This window comes from Pimephales promelas, chromosome 10, assembly GCF_988280905.1.
Source record: "Pimephales promelas chromosome 10, fPimPro1.hap1.1, whole genome shotgun sequence".
NCBI classification, from domain to species: Eukaryota; Metazoa; Chordata; class Actinopteri; order Cypriniformes; family Leuciscidae; genus Pimephales; species Pimephales promelas.
Genome location: NC_142778.1, coordinates 25,223,957 through 25,241,886, shown reverse-complemented (window position 1 = coordinate 25,241,886; position 17,930 = coordinate 25,223,957). Strand labels below are relative to the sequence as shown.

At 37.1% G+C, this 17,930-nt stretch overlaps 1 protein-coding gene across 4 annotated transcripts in view; it reads left to right on the top strand.

The window, feature by feature from the left end:
• LOC120462102 (UPF0606 protein KIAA1549) overlaps positions 1-17,930 on the top strand; it is a 63,198-nt gene that overhangs the window by 25,291 nt on the left and 19,977 nt on the right. For 3 of the 4 annotated variants that reach the window (XM_039650574.2, XM_039650573.2, XM_089116356.1), the window contains 9 exons: positions 1,029-3,149; positions 3,423-3,511; positions 4,367-4,535; positions 4,638-4,768; positions 5,423-5,612; positions 6,471-6,530; positions 6,974-7,119; positions 9,359-9,536; positions 12,977-13,161. In XM_039650574.2, coding sequence (XP_039506508.2) covers positions 1,029-3,149; positions 3,423-3,511; positions 4,367-4,535; positions 4,638-4,768; positions 5,423-5,612; positions 6,471-6,530; positions 6,974-7,119; positions 9,359-9,536; positions 12,977-13,161 — 3,269 coding nt within the window. Of the gene's footprint in view, positions 1-1,028; positions 3,150-3,422; positions 3,512-4,366; positions 4,536-4,637; positions 4,769-5,422; positions 5,613-6,470; positions 6,531-6,973; positions 7,120-9,358; positions 9,537-12,976; positions 13,162-14,648; positions 14,817-16,673; positions 16,836-17,930 lie in introns of all 4 variants that reach the window. The other variant, XM_089116357.1, reaches the window with a different exon arrangement.

Sequence of the window (17,930 nt, the reverse complement as noted above, 5' to 3'; positions counted from 1 at the left end):
TAATTTACCTAAACTCCTATGGGAAAACTAGTCGCATCTGAATAGCGTTAAGACCGTTTTGCTCACTCTAATGCTTCATTAAGAAGCTCCTTACCTTTGCCTTCTATCCTTGGTCTCCAAATGGGTCATTTCATTACTGTGCAGCTGCTTCTGAATATCAAGCCAAACACTGCCAGCTTTTATGCCCAGCCTCTGCACCCACCATTAAAAGCAATGCACATGGAAAGTTTACAAAACGTGTAGTGGAATATAAACCGATACTGCTTTCAGGAATCCTTCTTGAAAGTGGCATGCTCAATTATTTAAATACTCTCCTCTTTCATGGCCTTGGCACATTCCAAACCACCCGCACATGTGCGAGATTGTGACTTTGGTAATCACGACAATGTGACTTATGCAGGAGAAAAAGCCTTGAAGCATCTGGGCACAATAGCATGATGAAAGTCCTCAACTCTCAGACTTTTTGATGTAACTCTGTGAAAAAAATATCCAGTTATCTCACACTGCACTTGTGTTTTACTCTGATTAATGTCTAATAAAAAGCCACATCAATAAATAGCACTCATGTCAATAATCATTTTTCATAAAAAAACATTGTTAGTGGGGTAGGTTTTATTATTCTTTAATACGTCAATAGATCAATATACAAAATAAAACCTTCCCGGAAACTCTTCTCTTCATGTATGTTAATGAATTCCAATCATTTGTAAATTACACAATTTCTTCTGCTCAAATCATGAATAAGGGTTCTATCATTGTCATTAATAATGTAAAGCACTTCTTGTCTATCATATTAACATCACAGGCTAAATCTTATAGTGTAACCTTCTATTTTTGAACCGTTTCGTTCACACAGCCTATTACTTTAGCTTACGACTATAACAGAGACGCATGTTAAATTGCATTCATAAGGAATATATCATCATTGATTTGTGCAATTAACTGTTTTCATATAGTTTTGTTGCTCTTTCTGTAGTTTGCATCAGATAATTTCATTTGCTGGATTTTATTGTCTTTGTCTCCCTTAGTCTGGCCTTTGGAGGCTCCAAATATGCCAAATGAATCTTCGATGGAAGTGCTGCATAATGCATCCACCGCCTTGTCTGGATTTTCTCTTTCACCTAGTTTGGATCCATCCACAGCCACCAAGAATTACAATCACAATTTCAACACTGAATCATTATTCACTTACTCCTTGAACTCTTTACTTGCATTAAACTCTGGAGAGGCAGTTGGATCTACCCACAGAGGGACCACCAGACAGCCTCGACAACTAAATTCTCCAGTGCCTACATCTCATAATGTGCCCTTATCTTGGTCTGCTATCAGCCCAGCTCCCCAAATTCCACAAGGCACAGATTCATCTGTGCCTTCTAGCTTGCCTTTAGTTGGACAAAATTCTCCTTCGAGAATTCCTGATGAAAATCCCATTCCTTCCCCTCAAACAGAAAATGGGACAGTGGGAGCCAGTGACACTAATGTAACTTTTGGACACCAATTGGAACCATCCAGCAGAATTAAAGACCTTCAGTTCCAAGCCAGCCATGACCCAAACACCGAACCAGGCTATCAGCAGTTGGAGCCAAGTCATGCGGTTTTCATACATACAATAACTTCAGCGTCTATCGAGCAAACTATTGGTCCACCCGAAGACTTTTTCCCAACCTACACTATGGATGTGGACTATGGTTCTGGAGATTACCTAGAAACAATGTCCTTCATGGGATCTGAAGGTAATGACTATTCGCTGGTTACCAATCTCCCATCTGATGTTTATGACTTTGAGGACTCAAACTCCGAGACCTATGACACTACGTTTCCCACAAGAGTGGGGATTTCATTTTCCAGCAAACACTTGCATCCCTCCTCTACCAGTGTTACTAGTTCTTTCTCCAGCAAACTTGTTGAAAGTTCCAGTTTTAATAGCAATTCAACATCATATGGAGCCAACACTGACATAACCAAACAAATAACAACCTTTCAGACTTTTACAAATGTTGTGCCCTTTACCATGTCAAAGCCTCCAGTTTTTACCAGTGTTTTGACATCGGCCGTTGGCCACACCATTTCTCTATCACTTTTAGCCATCCAACCAACCAGAGTCCATTCTCTACCAATTGTCCCAACAACTTCAGATGTCTTAAACCTGAACCAGTCTGTCAATGAGAGCTCAGAGTTGGCATCTGACTGGGCAGGCACTGTTGCCATCCAACCCACTGATGTCCTTTTACCAGACATGAACAGTTTAGAATACTACACCATCCAGTTGACCAAGGACAATGGTAGCTTGCCAGAGCACACTGTCAATCAGTCGGCCTCTAGTGTTTTCTCTTTCATGCCGGTTGGCACCACAAATGTTGTGAGCACTAGAACCTACACCATTGACCCAAGCTACATGCTGACAGCTTTGTTTGATGAAGATCTACAGCCTGCAGGTAACGGTTCCTGGACTGAGGAATCATCAACAGACATCTCTGGATTTGAGCCTTTTAACACTACTAACCTGGATCCCTCAGAGGTTACACCTACTCTAACGGATACTACAGTGCCATATTTGGAGCCGTCATTTACACTGACACCCTCAATAGACCCTTCAGCATCATTAGGAGATATAAACTCAACCACTGATTGGGCTACCACACCTTTTATAGCATACAACACTTCCTTACTGGTGACTGACCCACCTCCGGTGACCAAAGAACCGGATGGCATGTCTTCTGTTAATGACAGCCAATGGATTATCACCTCACTCCCAACAGAGACCCTCTTTACGAGTAGTGTACTTCCCACTGTTTTAGTAACCACCTCTATCAGTATTTCTGAATTACCAACTGACTCAACCTTTAATGTCACCTCCTCCCCTCCTACAACCGAGATGGCTGACGAAGGATTTATGTCTGGAACACCATCTGACACCACAGCTACTGATGGCGATAACACCACTCCGATCAGTCTTACAACCACGTTCTCTCCAGTATTACATAATGACACCGCTGTCACGTCTTTTACTATCACTAGCTCCAACAACACAATAGGGACTACTGTAAAAGACACATCAGGTACAAACCTAACCTCAACCCCTCCAACAACTATTGCCCGGAATTATATCTGCAACATCACTAAACCGGACACCTACTTGATCAGAGTTGGTAAGACAGTAAAAATGAATTTGCTCTCTCTCTCTCTCTCTCTCTCTCTCTATATATATATATATATATATATATATATATACATACATATATCATCCTGTCATTTTTTAACGATCAATGTGTTACTCAGTCCATAAAACAAATGTGCCTTAAACAATAACTAGATTTGCATCCATGCAACATTACTTTTATCCTATTTTATTTTATTTTAATTTTCTTTTTATATTTAAGGATCTAAGAGTAGCATCAAGCTAGATATTTGCTCTGTTGTAGGGTTTCCTCCGGGGTCTACTGTTGGATATGCTAAAGCCAAAGTGCGAGAGATTCTCAAAGCCGAGTACAGCCGCTCAGTGGAGCTACAGGTACTGTAGACGTCTGATATAATTGGTCTGTTATGGTTTCCTCTCTTTCTTTCTTTTTTTTTTTTTTTGCTTGTCTTTATTGATTTCAAGCAGTGACCGCAGCTCTTCTACATCTAAAACTATTATTTTATACAATATTAAACAATACATTTACAAATACCTTGTTTGTAGATACAATTTATGCTTTTAAAAATTCATTTATTAATTTTTTTAATGTAATGCTAAAAGCTTTTTATTGGGGAAAAATTGTGAAAAAGGCATCTGAAAATATATAGTTTAAATGTTTAACCTAAAATCACTCCGGTTTTCTTTATTAAAAGAACATTAGCTGGGTTCCCATGCCTATATTTTTGGATATTGCACATTGAATATTGAATTGATTATACAAATTGAAATTAGAAATTAGAATTAGAAATCCCTAATGAAATGATCAAGAAAAGTAGTTTCTGTTATTCAGACTGAGGAAGCTGTTTGTAAATTACCGGTAGGCAGCATTTGTCTAAGCTTTTTTTTTTTTTTTTTTTTCATGTATCATAATAGGGATTGTTTAAATCACAGAATCTATAACATGTTTTGTAATCCAGTGATGTGTCAGTGATACTGATACAGATAAAATCTTCCCTTCCTGTTTTATCTCTTCATAAATAAACAACACCTAATTTGGCTCAATGGGAATGAAATGGTTCTTTGCAACTCCCTGCATTTAAACACAAACCGCCTTGACTTTTACAGGCTCACTGAAAGTATTTTTGATATTTCTCCATGTTCTTGAAAATGATGTGAAATTGCTATGACAAATATGATGTACAAATTCTTGACATTTAATGTACATAATAATTTCTTCATGTGTTAAAGGTTGTAAAAGCTCCTCCAGATTTTGTGTTTCGTGTTGTGTCTGGTGCAGTGGTTTACACTGCCATATCGGTCATTAATGCCCTGAGAGTCTCTGTTCGGACCACTAGCTCCTTTATAAGCGTGTCACCGATCAGTCCTGTTCCAGGCCTGCAGTACCATGTACATACAGGTACACTGAAGTGGAAACTGCATGTCACAATTATTGAATTCTCTCTGGCCATTTAGATTTTGTTGCATGTCAAGATTTCAACTATATGCATGTGTTTTGCAGTACTTCAGTTTGTACCCAGCCACATGGATGTGCGTATATGTACCTTCAGTGAGCAGACAGAGAAGGGTCTGATCACAGCTTTAGCTGAAGTACGCCGACGCTCACAGGAGTCCACAAACTTTACTGTGAATGTAAGTTGACCGCTTTACCCAGTTAACAGTATTAAGAGCTCAACTGAGTTTCAAACGCCAATATCCTGACACTGAACCCCTTCAAATCCTCTTAATTGCTTCTTATTCCATTCTGATTTGCTTAAATGACTACTTTATAAAGATGTTTTAAATGATGCCAATGTAAACGAGCCAAATGAGAGTAATGTTCATATTTTTATTCTGGAACATTTTTGATGTTGGCAAAAATAAGCTTGCTTTTAAATTGTGTAAAGTGAATTTGAGGCTTGATTGCCTTCAGTGCAGTGGGATGACATCATATCCAGCTGTTTGCTCTGATTGGATAAGTTCAAACGTTGTCAAGGCAACAAATCTAATGGCTCCTCTCTTCAGGAACTTTTAAATAGACGCGTGAGTGTGATTGAAGACAAGAGACTTTTTATATTAAGAGTAACTACATTATTTAATTGTTTTATATATTCATTTAAGTTATTAACTCACATTTTACATAAGATTAGATCAGATTGATGAAAATCTGGATATTTTTGCCTTTTAAAATATCAAAGAGATATGTCTATTGGATGTTTTTTTCCCACAGTAATTTCTAAAATCATTCTAATGTCTAATTGCTTTAGTTTCAGATAATTGTATCTTAGAGACTGAATTGTTTTGTAGATTTTAAACATCACACTGAGTCCTGTGGGCATGGCGGCACAAATGCAGAAGGTTCCAGTTGAGATCACCTTTGCTGTGCGTGATATGCGCGGGTATGTGCCAGGGACAGAGGTGAGCGCTCTGCTTCGACAACTTAGCATGGTCGAGTACAGCTACTACCTGGGCTTCCCTGTGCGCCAGATTGCAGAACGTGAGTCCATACACTCATTACTGTTCAATTATATAAATACACTCCCAAAACAACTTACATATAGTATAAATGTCATGAATGCAGCTTGTCATGAAAATGTACCCAAAAGCAGATACAGGTACAACTTTTACACAGTGGAAAACCAAACAAAAAAGCGAGCCGAGTCGGTACTGTGTAGTGGAAAAGCACCATAAAAGATTTTGAAATCATGAGAGAAAACAAACAAGAAAAAAGATCAGAATTTAACAGTTTTGTTCCTGTAGTGTGAGGAGTGTCATGATTTGACCAAGACAGCACTCCACATACTAACAGATTCCATTCACAAACAACCAGAGTCCCGACTGTGAACATGGGAAATCTAGAGTAAACCAACATGGCGGACAACGGGCGAGACGAAATTGCGATAATAGTGTTTGTACTGCTTTTTACAGAAAATCGCTTAAAAAAAAGAAAAGGGTTTGGATGTAGTCATGTTACGCTTGCATCAACTTGCTTTCTGATTTAATATCATACCGTTTTACATGAGATGCACATTTGTCCTCTGGCTTTCCCCCACACAACAGATTTTCTGATTGTAAATATTCATCATGTTGGATATTTACAATTTGAGATCGGTGTGGCACAGATCGTTCTTCTGAGCTGATTCAATCACTCTTAAGAGACTCCTGATATAATTGTAAAGCGCTTTGGGTGTACAGTAGTACCTATGAAAGCGCTATATAAATGCCTCATTCATTAACACATCTCACACCACAGGAAAATCTGATAATATGATCTGTACAACCATCAAGATAATCAGGACTTTATCTAGGATTGTCTGAAATTGTTAATGTTTTTTTCTCCTTTCCTCACCATTAGCATTCCACTACCCGGAGCTAAACACAACCCAACTTCTGCGTTCTTCATGGGTTAGAACAGGTATGTTAAGCTTAACAAAATGCACAACTGTTCAAAAGGGGGTCAGTTATGTTATATATAAATATATATATATATTTCAAATAAAATGTACTTTTGAACTTTCTATTCATCATAAAATCTGTTTCCACAAAAATATTGAGCAGCACAAATGTTTACAGCACAGAAATAAGCTACATTTTAAAATGTATTAAAATCGAAAACAGATTTGCAAACAAATTGAAATACTATATTACATTATTACTGTTTTTAATGTATTTTTGATCAAGTAAATGTAGCTTTGATGTGCATTGAGTCTTTTTTTTAAAAAACAAACCATAACCAACTTTGAACGATTGTGTAATGTTGTTACTATACAATCAAATAACCAGTCTATTTTTGAGACCAAAATGAGCAATTGCAATGCCATAATGTCTTACAATTACATATTGTTTGTGTGTGTTCAGTGTTGTTGGGAGTATCGGACCAGCGTGTGAGTGACAAGGTCTTCCATGCTGCTATTGAGAGGAGACTGGCTCTGTTGCTGGGTGATGCATTAGGTACAGGGCGTCGCTTTAAGAGAGCAACTAGTGTGGGAAACAACAGTGTGCAGGTTTGTAAATCATCTGTTATGTGGCCTTATTCTATTCATGCTTTCCATGCATGTGCTCATTGGATTCATTTATAGAGCTCTTCCTGTGTGCATGCCTAATGCCTCTCCGGATTCTTAATCAATCTCTGTCTTTGTGGAACATCCCCACACCTGCTCTCCCTCCACACATCATCATTCAGGGACAAGAAGTATCCATGGCAACACCCTCCTATTCATCCTCGGCCTGCAGAGCCACTCAAAAAAACAACCATTTCACCCCTGTCGGCTGTCGGCGCGTCTTACTCCAGCTGCAGTCGGAGATAAATTATTGAACACAGCTTGCAGACGGCTAGTGTGATTCTTAAAGCATTAATTGCTTATTCTGGCTATATAGAGAAGATTTTTCTTTTTCATAGAGACCTGATTGCAGGCTAGCTGACCTTATGGTTTCCGAATGACTCGTGTTGATAATGACAGTCCGTCAATGGCCGCTGAGAAGTAATGGAGCTGTGTTAATGATGCTCAGTGATGTCATTTCTAATTTTAGAGAGGTGATGAATTCTGGAATATCTTGCAAGCACTCTTGCTTGAATGTGGGTTGATGATAATCTGCAAAGCTTGGATGTACTTGGATGATCTTATGACATTGTGTGGCCATCCTCTTTGCTGTTTCTCATGATGCACCCTGAGGTAGCAACACATTTAAAATGAGCTTTTAACGTCCCGGGCCAGTTAGAGTTCACTACTCAGGGCTCGAAATGTAGGTCGATCTCAGGTGAAGCCCTCACTTTGCCACTCTCTGTTTCCACCCCAATAACCATGGAGACTAGAAACACATTTTTTAGACCCTCTGAAAACCTTTTTGGGTTTTTGTCTAAAAGATATTTAATTCAGAGTTTTGATTCCTATGTTTGCATGTGAGGAACAGCTAGCATTTGTTAAAGTTCTGAGTTAAAGAAAAAATAAAAATTCTGTCATCATTTACTCAACCTTTTTGTTGCTTCAAAGCCAACACGTGGATATTAAAAGCCTAAATTCAATATGTGTTTATATAAAGCGATCGTGTCTCTTCAGATAATTGGACTAAACCACTCAATACATATGGATTAGTTTTACGTATTCTTTTTATGAACTTTTTGAAGCGTCAAAGTGGTAGTTGCGTAGACCAAAACTCTCTTAAAAAGATCTTTATTTGTGTTTTGAAGATGAACGAAAGTCTTACAGGTTTGTAACAATATGAGGGTGAGTAATAAATGACAGAATTTACATTTTTGGGTGAACTAACCCTGTAGCCCTCAAACCATATTCGCTTTATAGCCCTTAATACTGTAATTGTGGACAAATGTGGGCACAGAGGACTCAGGTGTGATCCTAATTTTTATTTATCATAGATGTTATATTACTGTCTTCGATAAAGTTTTTTCTATCCATTTATGGTGTTTTTTTTATTTTGGGGGTTATTTTTGAATTTATTTACCTCAAAAAGTACCATATTTTGTATGTAAATTATGCTTATTTTTATGTTTTATTTTTTAAAATTTTTTAACTACATTAAAATATCATTCCAATAAGTTCTTAGAGCTAAAACCTAAAGATTAAGTGACTTTGCTGTCACCTGGTGTCTTGTTTTGGCTTATTTTAGAATGCTCTAAAATTAAAGTTTTTCCCATTCATTTCTATGGGTGCCATTTTTGATCCAAATACAAGAGTAAGGAGGTTTTTTTTTCACCCACTTAACATTGTAGAATTGAGTCAAAAAAAAAAATGTGTGTGTGTTCAGGAGGCAAACTTAGGAAAAGTAGCCAAGTTTTGTACCACTCCGATCAAGGGAAGTATTTTTTTTTAAATAAATCTCAAAACTATTTTGCCCACATTTGTCCAGAATACGGTTTTAGGGTTAAGCTTCAAAATTACACCAAAAAAGTATCATAAAGCTGATCCATTCTAGTGTTATTTATTTATTCAGTACGAGTCATTATAGAACTTCAACTTAAATGATTCTATTCACAAAATGAGACTGAATGATTCTTTCACAAATTGGACTGATCCAAATGCACAATATAAAATAGTGAAATGGAAACGAGGTTCTCCATAAACTCATACACAAGAAGTTTTGCAATACGTTGTTGTTGTCAACATTTTGGATCGAATAGTTTCAGATGCCGAATGACATGTATAAAGACATGCATATACAATGAACAGTGAATTAAATTGCATATTGAACTTTGTGTAAAGTTTTTCTTTTTCCAACTGTGTTCAGATTGTACAGACCACTCGTCTTGTGGGCCCTGACAACCCTCTGGAGATCATCTACTTTGTGGAAGGAGCTAACGGACAGAGGCTTCCCGCTGCAACCACAGCGAACACGCTCAATAGTCTTGACGTACAGCATGCAGCGATCATCATGGGATACCGCATCCAGGGAATATTAGCACAGCGTGAGCATTCAGACTTTTAATACTTTCAGTGGGAGAGAAACTACTTAACATAGCATTGCAATAAACTAAAATATAATGGTAGTAAAAACAATGATGAAGTGGTCATTTAAATGATGCTGATTGATGTTACATAGCAGGCAATGGTTTATGTGGTAACATTCTTTATTTCTTCTGCTCTAAACGTCAAAGAGGAGAGTTCAGATAGCGTGACATCTCAAGAGAGCTCTGCTTTTTTATGTAACATTTATATGTGGCAGGCTTACAACTGCATCACCCACAGCATAAACACTAGATTCATTAGAGACTAAATTTAGTAGCTTCCTGTTGTATAACATCTTGAATTTTAGCATAAATCTTAATAGGTCTCCAATTACAGTGAATTCAAAAACAGAACCGACCTGAATTATGGATTTTTGCTGTTTAATGGATTCAACATCATAACATTTATAAAATGCGCATTCAATATATGGCTGATTATAATGCAAATCTGACTGTACTGAGGTTTGAGATTTTGGATATTAAATTTCTTTTACATTTTAGATCATATTTGCCATCACCCAACTCTCGCTTAAAGGTTCTCTTTAAAAGCAACTAATTTAGTAAAACTGTTAAATGAAATCTTAGGCAAAATATGCATCCATTTTTAGGGCCATTCACACGGAATGCATTTTTTGATTTTTTTTTTCCATTGTTTTTCAATGTAAACATGTGCTAGTCAGACGTCTTTAACTTTTGCGCTCTGATCTCTCGCGCACGACACAGCGTTCTAAAAACTTCTTTTCAACAATAGTGTCTCTAGAACTTTGTTCCATTGACCATCGTGTTTTGGGTGAACCGGCCCTTATACTGTATTTTTATAATGTTATAATTCCCAAATTTATAGTATATCAGTATATAGGGGTGGTGATGGTGCAGTGGATGAGATACAAGCCTTTTGGTGTGAGAGACCCAGGTTCGAATCCACTGTGAGACACCAATGTGTCCCTGAGCAAGACACTTAAAGGAGTAGTTCACTTTTAAAAAAACTTTTACTGATAATTTACTCACCCCCCATGTCATCCAAGATGTCCACCTCTTTCTTTCTTCAGTTAAAAAGAAATGGTTTTTGATGAAAAGATTCCAGGATTTTCTCCATATAATGGCTTCATTGGGAACCAAATGGTTCAAGGTCCAAATGAGAGTTTCAGTGCAGCTTCAAAAGGCTTTAAACGACACCAGACGATGGATAAGTGTCTTATCTAGGACCCTTTGAGTCATGACTCTAAAAAAGATTTGTTCATTTTGATGATTGAGTTTGAACAGGAGAGTCACGAACGCTCATCACAGGACAGAGCAAGGCGAGCATTTGTGCTTATAAAACTTAAACTTTTTATTTATTTTTGAAATGACCGATCGTTTCGCTAGATAAGACCCTTATTCATCATGTCGTTTAAAGTCCCTTGAAGCTGCACTGAAACTCTCATTTGGACCTTGAACTGTTTGGTTCCCAATGAAGTTCATTATATGGAGAAAATCCTGAAAAGTTTTCATCAAAAGCCTTAATTTCTTTTCGACTGAAGAAAGAAAGACACGGACATCTTGGATGACATGGAGGTGAGTAAATTATCAGCAAAAGTTTTTTTAAAAGGGAACTACTCCTTTAACCCTAGTTGCTCCAGAGGTGTGAGACATATATAGCAATTGAAAATCGCTTTGGATAAAAGCATCAGCTAAAAATGAATAAATGTGAAATGTAAATCAGCCAGAATTTTAGTATTGATGCATTCCTCCATAAGGGGGAATCGAGTTTTATTTAAGTGTCTGTGCCTTTAAGCCATTATTGTTGTTATTTTTCAGCAATTTTATCATCTCCACCATGATAGAAAAGAGTACTGTAGATGACAGTTTACATAAAATCTAATCGTGTCATTCTTTGTGGCAATGCTGTGAATGTAATCTGTATGCTTGTTACTGCAATATTTTTTCTTAAGAAAACAGCAATTTATTTTTTACTTTAAAGAAGTTAATATATATATATATATATATATATATATATATATATATATATATTATTTTTATTTTTTTAGTTTCGGGAAAGACATTAAATTGATCAAAAGTGATCATAAAGACATTTACAGTGTTACAGGTTTACATTTTTAAAAAGGTTTAAATTTCAAATAAATGCTGTTCGTCTAAGCGTTCTAATTATTAAAGAATCCTGAAAAACTATGAAGCACTACAACTGTTTTCAACATTGTTAATAATAATGTTTCTCGAGCTTTGTATTCAGCTTTGTATAAATTTGAATAAATTACATTTGAAAATGCATTCAGATAGAAAACAGTTATTTCAATATGGTAATAAATGGTCACAATATTACTGTTTTACTGTATTTTGATCAAATAAATGCAGCCTAAACTTCATTAAAAACATTTTTTTAAATCTTACCAACCCCAAACGTTTAAACTAGGGCTGTCAGTTTAACGCGTTATTAACGGCGTTAACGCAAACCCATTTTAACGGCGTTAATTTTTTTATCGCGCGATTAACGGTCTTTTTGTCCAAGCAAACTTTGTAGTTTATTCACATGCTTTTGCAACAGGACGCGGCATGCGTCCGATCCATTTTGGCGTCTCGCGCTCGTCATCCACTCAAAGCCGGCTTGCAAGCCGAAACGTGTGTTTGCGGCGTGCCTGTTGTTTTGTTTACGGTCTACATCCGCTTGCGCTTTGGTCGGAAAAGCAACAAAACGTCCTCGCGCGGCACAAGCCATTGAAATGAATGGGTTTTAGAACGCGAGGACGTTTTGTGCCGCACACACTCGTTTCGGCAAAATAGTAACGTTAGGTTTTGAGTGGATGATGAGCGCGAGATGCCGAAATGGATGCCCTAAGATTCTGAATGGAAAGTTTACTTTTAAAAAATTGCCATATTGTCCCATTGACAAGACCAAGTGATCTGTGTGTTTTGTTGTTGTGAACTGAGCTATCGTCATCGCAGCACGTCCAGTCTGAAACACCACTTGATGATGGCCAAGCAAACACACACACACAGATGATGTGAATTCTCCACCCCCTCGTCAATATCAGGACCTCGTCAGTATTTCTTTCACCCTTTTATTGATAGACAGTGTTACATTGAGAGAGATTATTTATATATGTTAGTGTGAAATTGAACACTATACCAATGTTATTTTCAATAATAATAAAAAAACAAGGCACTAAACAAGCCAATCCACTTTTCCATGTTGATAAGAGCATTAAAATGAGGAAAAAACTAATGTAACAAAAGAAATCAAAAGACATTTAGAATAGATAAAAATGTGCGATTAATCGCGAGTTAACTATGACATTAATACGATTAATCGCGATTAAATATTTTAATCGATTGACAGCACTAGTTTAAACGATACATACTGTCCTTAGTCACTGACGTTCTTGTTTACCCCTTTGTATGTTCAGCTGTGGAGAAACAGGCCTCTCCTTCCTCAGACACAGAGAAGACCAACACGTGGATAATCGTAGGGGTGGTAGTTCCCGTGGTGGTGGTCGTCATTATAATAACTATCCTGTACTGGAAACTCTGCCGCACTGACAAACTGGAATTCCAGCCAGACACCATGAGCACCATCCAGCAAAGACAGAAGGTGAGAGAGAAAGACTGCAAATACTATCTAATGATTTGATATTGAAGCACTGTTTCTCCTGACAAATCCTGACAAAACTAAGGTTCAACCGTATGTGATACCGTCATTTTGTTTTGTTTCCTTTTCTGTCCACAAAGTCTGCTGATGTGTCAGTGACTTTGCTAATAAGTATGTGGCTCCTGTGAGTCTGAGCTGCTTATCTCGTCTCTGATTTAAATGACTGGAGCCGGATACAAGCCAGCTTTGAAAGATCAGAATTGGATACATGGGGATGTGTTTTTTAGTTGGGTGTCCGCTACTCTACCCATTTATGCTCATAGTTAATCTTGCCATTGGGAAGTTGAAGTTCATTTAGAGAGTTCATTTCAATGATCCAATTGAGTCCTAAGACAAGTGTTCCAGAAGTCCCTGCGTCATTTTCTGTAGTGAAATAAATGTTTATCTTTTCTTTCTAATGTTTATCTCTATTTATTTTTTCCAGGTTTTTTGTATAGGTTGGGTCTAGGCATGAGCTAAACATAATTTCAAATTCAACTAATGAGTGTGTTGTCTTGAATGACTAGTCAGTCTTAAGGAATCCCTGTTAATGTGTATGTATGTAGGGTTTTGAAACGTGTTTTGATAAGAGAGCCAAGATTTTCCACATTTGATTAATTATATACTTTTTAGATGACTAGCCGACCATCTGCTCATCCCTCGACTAGATCGTTTAAGAAAAAATGTGTGATAGTGTGATCAATGCATTTATATAAATTAGACCCTTCAAGTTAATCGCATCTCATTGAATCATCTTTAAAGCACCACACTGTTATAATCACACACATTACTTTGTCTTTGGCTATTGCATCACATCCCATGCTGAGTGCCCCATCCTTGCAGTCAAATGAATTCAGACATCACTAGTCATTCTAAATCTCGCTACGATATCGACTTGTCATGCAAAAGCACACACTCTTGCAGAGTCACAGCAGTAGTGAAGTCTAACGCTCAGCTGGCTGTGGGGTTAATTCTCAGCAGTGATGTTCTTATCCAGAATAGCGCCCGCTGATACTCTCATTCTCAACTCCTTGATTTAACTACACTCATCTTGAGGAGCACATAGTCATTAAACACTCCATGTGTGCCCTTACTCACTACCCTCATGAACTATCCCCACTCTCATTTACAACTCACCAATGACTCTTCTTAATCCTTCAATGATGTTCTCTGGTTTAATCTGTTTATATTGTTAAATGGCCTGCTTCACACTTTATTCTTCATGGTTTTACTTAACTTCATGGATGTACTTTACACAAAGGAACAGTTTACCCAAAAAATGTAAATTGTCATCATTTTATAGGTTTAATATAGATTCTAATACATATATTCATGTTCTAATACATTCTTAACCTTTTAAAATCCACAAATACGAGCCCATCTCTATCTCTTGTTCATCTAACACACATCCATTCATATCTTAACGCTCTCCCTCTCCCGTGCTTGTGCAGTCCAGCTCCTCATTACAGAAATCAATACCAGATATTCAGAGGTCAATGACTCCTGTCAAGAGCAAAAAAATTTTAGATAGTAGTGATGAGGAAGAAGAGGAAGAGGAAGGTGAAGAGGAGGAGGAAGAAGAAGATGATGATGAAGAGGAAGAAAGGAGAGATAAGAAGGTAGAGGCTGGTAGATGAGTCGTCCTAGTAGACTGTAGAATATTCCTAAAGTTAGTCCTTGCACAAGATTCCTCTTCCTCTTTGCGCTTCAGCAGTCTGAGGCACCAGTCTAACCGTGTCAATGTCGTCTGTGTTTGGACCATTTTGTAGTTCTCTATGGACTCTGTTGACTTGAGTATGCAGTCTGATTTGCAAACAAATAACTCTTTGACTCTTCAACTGGTTCTTTTAAATGAATCAACTCATTAAGTCAAAGATGTATGAATCGGTCTTAAGCGGTTCACTCCCTCACTGAATCAGTTAGAGAGGTTCTCAATAATGCCTGGTTCAGATTACACAATTTTATTTTGTCCGTTACGAGAGTCACTGTGTCAGATTACGCGATTTTGACTCCTAAAATCTTGTCGTGTCGATAAAACACGTCAGACTTCACGTTGCTTCCTGACCAGTCATCGCATGCCGTCTTTAACGGCTCGCATGATGTCATCGAGAAGGCGAATCTAGTTGTGACTTCTGGAAACGAACATAAACAAACAATGGGTGAAGCTGTGTGTGTTTTATTGGCTGTCCTGTGATCAGAAAAAAGTAAAAAAACATAATAATAATAATAAAAACTGCCAATGGACACGTTCCTGGATTGCTGGAAGAGGACAGTATGGGCTGTCAATCCTCCAAAGAGAACTTGAGGTAAAATATTGTTTTCTTATATATTTTTACTTTAAGTTTTAATGTTAGCACCATCGTCTCTCTTTCGTTTTGCCATTTTTGAAATTTGTGCTTGAAAAAGCTTCTGTGCTCCTATTGGTCAACCTCATACATGTGACGTAACCGTCGTGGACGACCGTTAAAAAAATTAAACATGCTAGTCGTTTTGTCGTGAAACATCGGAGACGCGACGTAAGTTGTCGCCCATTATGACACACTATACGAGATGATGCGATCTAATCTTGCGTTCCAACGCCCGCTGTCGTTTACGAATCCCCATGACGCCCTACGTCAAATGGATCGTGCCAATATCAGGCTAAAATCGTGTAATCTGAACCAGGCAAGCATCTGATTCTCTTATGGCAAGTCATTATCCAATTGGAAATAAATCAAGATTGTTTACTATGTCATGTGGGACAAATATGATACAGTAGAGTAGATGCTATAGAAAACATTAACGTTCAGAAGTTTGGGGTTTGTAAGATTTTTGAATATAGTCTCTTATGCTCACCAAGACTGCAATTATTTCATCAAAAATACTGTAAAAAAATTATATATTTTGTGATATGTTATTAAAATGTAATGTTAACTGTAATTTTATTCCTTTTATGGCCTTTAATCGTCTTCAGTGTTGCATGTTTCTTCAGAAGTCAGTCTAATATGCTGATTTAGTGCTCAAGAAACATTTCTTATGGCGAAAACGTTTGTACTGCTTACCATTTTGTGAAACGATACTATTTTTTCTTTGAACAGATTTTTTTTTTTTTAAATGGCATATGGCATAAAAATGGCATTTAATTTACATAGAAATGTTTATAATATTATCAATTTCTGTACTGATCAATTTAATGCATTCTTCCTGAATAAAAGTACTAATTTCTTTATTTTTATTTTTATTTTTTAAATGAAAACTCTTACTGACCCTAAACTTTTGAACTGTAGCGTAGTTAATGATCAATTGTTGGCTGACTCCTCAAGTATGAAGAATCGTTAGATTTCTTAAGATTTCCATCCCTAGGCATGTTTATTAGTATCATCAAAAATAGTGTTTGTGAGAATGTAGTAGATGGAGCAGTCCAACATTTTGGTTAGCTGTTGGAATTTAACTTGACGGGAACAGGAGCAACTTCTTATCACCCTTATCCAAATCAGAAACCTGTAATACCTGCCAGAAGCTTAAAGAAAAAAGAGAGTATTGAGGAAGAGGAAGAAGAAGAAGAAGAAGAGGAGGAAGAGGAGGAGAAAGAAATGGCCAAAGAAGAACCCAAGAAAGCTGTAAAGAAACCATTGCCGTATAGAATGAGAAAACCGGAGGTATCAGAACTGTATCTGAACTGTCCGAAAGTAGTGTTGTGGTGTAGAGATGTATTTCCTAGAATGCAGCAGTTAGTCCTAGTTTTTCCAGTTGCTGATAATTGCTCCCTTTATGGCATTAATAACCAGCAATTGGAGAGAAAAAAACAATATATTCTCAACAGATGTACTGTATGTATTTGAATGTGTCAATAATAATGCCTTTTGGTCTAAGCCTGTACAGCTTCGACTGTATTGTGGCCTAGATTTGGTTACAGCAGCAGTACAGTCCAACAGAAACGAGATACGAGCTTTCTTTGTCACAAACAGAATTTGTCTAAACAGCCTCATTTGCATTTTAAAGGGAATGTGATAGGAAACCGAGAAATAGACGTACTCCCAGAAGATGAGCGTATTTCAGTCTGTCTCTATTGTGCAGCAATGCTCACTGCACGACTCAAAGCTCAGCTTATGCATTTTTCATAAATCTCTGTGTTTTCTGGCAATATATGAAACGGAGAATTTGATTTGACCCACCCTGACCCTTTGCACAGTTTGTTTGATCTGGAAAGTCATAAAACAAACAGTGATTCATCCGCTTTAAAGAAACAGTTCACCCCCCAAAGAAATGAAAAAACCTGTCATCATTTACTCACTCTTTGTGTCAATATTCTTTAAACGCAAAAGATATTTTTCACCATGTCCAGGCTTTTTTTTCCCCCATACAATAAGAGTAAATGGATCCAAGTATATCCTAAAAGTGGTCCATATTATTTGTCATATGAAGTCATAAAGAAGAGAAACTGCTCTTCTCTGTTTACTGTTGCGACTAGACACAGGCCGTTTTTGCAAACAACTCAAATCCCAGTCCGACATCACTACTTCTGTCATGAATGCTCAAAGAATAGCTATGTAAAAATTTATAACAAATTTTCAGTCTATTTTTCAAACAGGTTTTAGAAGACTTAGAATTGTAGTGTGTGATAGGACTAGGATGAAAATTTCCCCGTTGTAATAATTTTAACAAACCAGTATCGACTTTTAAAACCCAAGATCGATATCTTAGTCTGCTGTTTTCAGTTGATGCATGAATAAAACTTTAATAAACATCATTTG